Below are 2,694 nucleotides of genomic sequence, written 5' to 3'. Positions count from 1 at the left end.
ATGTAGGAGAAGGGATTGTGGCATGTCCATCCCCCCTGGAGGATGATTTCTCACTTTCTGTCTGTCTCTCTCTCTCTGTTGAGCACAATGCCCTACAGCAAAAATTTCTCAAAAAATAAACGCATATGTAGCTAGAGGGACCAGCAGATGGCATAATGGTTACGTTACTGGACACAGTGTAGTCAACCGTGGTTCAAGTCTCGGACCTGGTGGCTTAAAATTCATGTCGTGTGTGTGTGTGTGTGTGTATGTGTGTGTGGGCACGCGCGCATGCATGTGTGTGTGCATGCATCCAAAAATCTCAAGAGGAGAATGGAGAAAAGATTACAGCATGGCCATCCACCTGGGGATGTGACCCCAGCGACTTCTTGCTTTATGTCTCTCTGTCTCTCTGATGAGTGCATGCACCCTATAGCAAAACTCTCTCTCAAAAAAAAAGAAAGAAAGAAAGAAAGAAAGAAAGAAAGAAAGAAAGAAAGAAAGAAAGAAAGAAAAAAGTAGACAGAAAACTGCAGAGAGAAGAGCAGACAGGGAACTGCCCAGAAAGGGCGAGGGACAGTTCCTTTAGCAAATGAGCCAGAGAAACAGACATGCACAGAGAATACATGAGTGACCCTCGCACGTGTGGAGACGATCGTTGTTAGTGAGAGAAAGTCAAAGTAACGCGACATCGAGCTGCATTTCTTAGCCCATCAAACTGGCAACAGTTCAGACTCCGCCCACCAGCCAGAGCTGCTCCCTGACCTGCCCGTGGAGTTAAAGCCAGGAGCCCTGGCAGGGGCCTTGGCCACCAGGTGGAGCTGCCTGCGTGTCTGCCTTTGGGTGGTGACCCCACTCCGGGCCCTGGCCTGGCCTAGCCCGGCACCTGCACTAGGAGGAAGGCCAAGGCTGACTCTTTTGGCTTTACCTGTAATTGAAGAGTACCGCCTTGACAGCCAGGCAGACAGGGTCCGGGCCTGCAGGTGACAAGCGAGGGGTGAGGGATTGGAGTGGTTTCTAAGATGCATTGTCCAGAAGAAAGCAACACGCAGACGCAACACACAGCACCAGAAGTGACATTTGTGCAGGGCACCCTGTGAACAGCACAGGCAGGTGGAAGGAGCTGAGGGGAGTTGCTTCCCCGGGAGGGGTGCTGGTGCAGGGGGCTGGCCTCCCCGGCAGGCGTTCATTGCGTGCTGAGCTAATCATGTTGGTGTTCTGCATGTCGAGAAGCTGCCAGCTCACAGGGTTGGGGACACAGGGGTGCAAGGACCCGGTGCTTGAGCGCAGGTGGGGTCGAGAGTGGGCGATGTGCTGGGCTTTGACGGGGCTCGTTTTCCTTCTGGGGGTATCCGTTGCACACCATGACGAAGCACCAGGAACCCTTTCCCTCGTGTGATGGGCAGTCACAGCTCACGGTGCCCAGTGGGACCACCAGAGGACACCGGGGTGAAGCGTCACACACGACTTCCGGGAGGGAGTCTCATCCTCCTGCTCTCCTGCCTCTCCCAGGGCTGGGCTCAGACCCTCACCTGTCCCTCGAGGGCTTCACGGGAGGCGGCCTGCAGCTGAGGTGCAGGTCCAGTGGCTGGTACCCAGAGCCCAAGGCCCAGTGGACAGACCCGCAGGGACGATGCCTGCCTCCGGAGTCGGAAGCCATCACCCAGGACGCCCTGGGCCTGTTCAGCCTGGAGACGTCCGTGGTGGTCCCAGAGGGAGCCCACCGCAACGTGTCCTGCTCCATCCAGAACCCCCTGCTGGTCCAGAAGAAGGAGCTGGTGGTCCAGATCGCAGGTCGGTGCGGCCCTCACCTTCCACGTCCAGGGGCCTGCAGGGGTCTCTGAGGACACAGTGGGGCAGGGGCCCGGCTGGTGTGGGGTGGGCTGGCCTTGACAGCTGAAGAGTCAGGCCCAGCCGTAAGCAGAGGAGAGCCAACGGCCGTGGAATTATCACGGCTGCCCCTCTGCCTGGCGGCTACCTGATCTGACCCTGCATGGCTGGCTGCCCAGTTTGAGTCCCAGACCTGGGAGCTTAAAAAACACGCTGGGTGCATGTACGTGTGTGCCTAAAGTCCCGCAGGGAGAGAAATGGTGAAGATTGCAGCATGACCGTCTTCCCCGGGATGCGTTCCCACTTTCTCTCTGTCTCTGTCTCTCTCCAGGGAGTGCATGTGCTTTCTGACAAGTTTTCTTTTTAAATGACAAAGATGGGAAATGCTACCTTACTATGTTTCACTCCAAGAAAAAAATATTTTTTGCAAATCTCTCTGAGAGAAAAGCCCCACTTTTTAATAATTGTGTCAACAGGCTAAAGTCTTTCCGCTACTGCCAGGAGTCCCGGAAGGGCTGCTCCCGCCTTCCACTAGCGGTCCCGGTCGGGGGCCCTGGGCACGTCCTGCCGGGGGAAACCCCGCAGGGCGGGCGAAGGCTGTGGTTAGTCCCTTTGTTACCACTTCTCTCCAGGTTGCTGAGGACGAGGAAGCCCAGGGCTGGAGTGTTTGCGGCTAAGCCAGGAACGCGAGACCGCTGGCGGCTGGCAGCTGGGCGTTGGGCAAAGTCCTTCCGATGGAGGTCGGGTCGGGGAGGTCGGGGTTGTGGCCCCAGGGGCCCTGAGCTGTGGTCGGGGCACCGTGCCCCTCTCCTTCCTCACCCTTCAGGGGGCGGCATGTCCCCAGCTGCTGAGCACGTCAGGCCCTGCTCCCTCGGGCCGTCCTGG

At 57.5% G+C, this 2,694-nt stretch overlaps 1 protein-coding gene across 1 annotated transcript in view; it reads left to right on the top strand.

Moving 5' to 3' along the window:
- LOC102479137 (butyrophilin-like protein 9) overlaps positions 1 to 2,694 on the top strand; it is a 17,443-nt gene that overhangs the window by 2,567 nt on the left and 12,182 nt on the right. The window contains exon 4 of the mRNA XM_027771443.1: positions 1,492 to 1,773. Within this exon, the coding sequence (XP_027627244.1) occupies positions 1,492 to 1,773 (282 nt within the window). The remainder of the gene's footprint in view (positions 1 to 1,491; positions 1,774 to 2,694) is intronic.

The sequence above is a fragment of the Tupaia chinensis genome, unplaced genomic scaffold (genome assembly GCF_000334495.1).
Source record: "Tupaia chinensis unplaced genomic scaffold, TupChi_1.0 Scaffold000214_1, whole genome shotgun sequence".
Lineage (NCBI taxonomy): Eukaryota > Metazoa > Chordata > Mammalia > Scandentia > Tupaiidae > Tupaia > Tupaia belangeri.
This window is presented reverse-complemented; position numbering and strand designations above follow the sequence as displayed.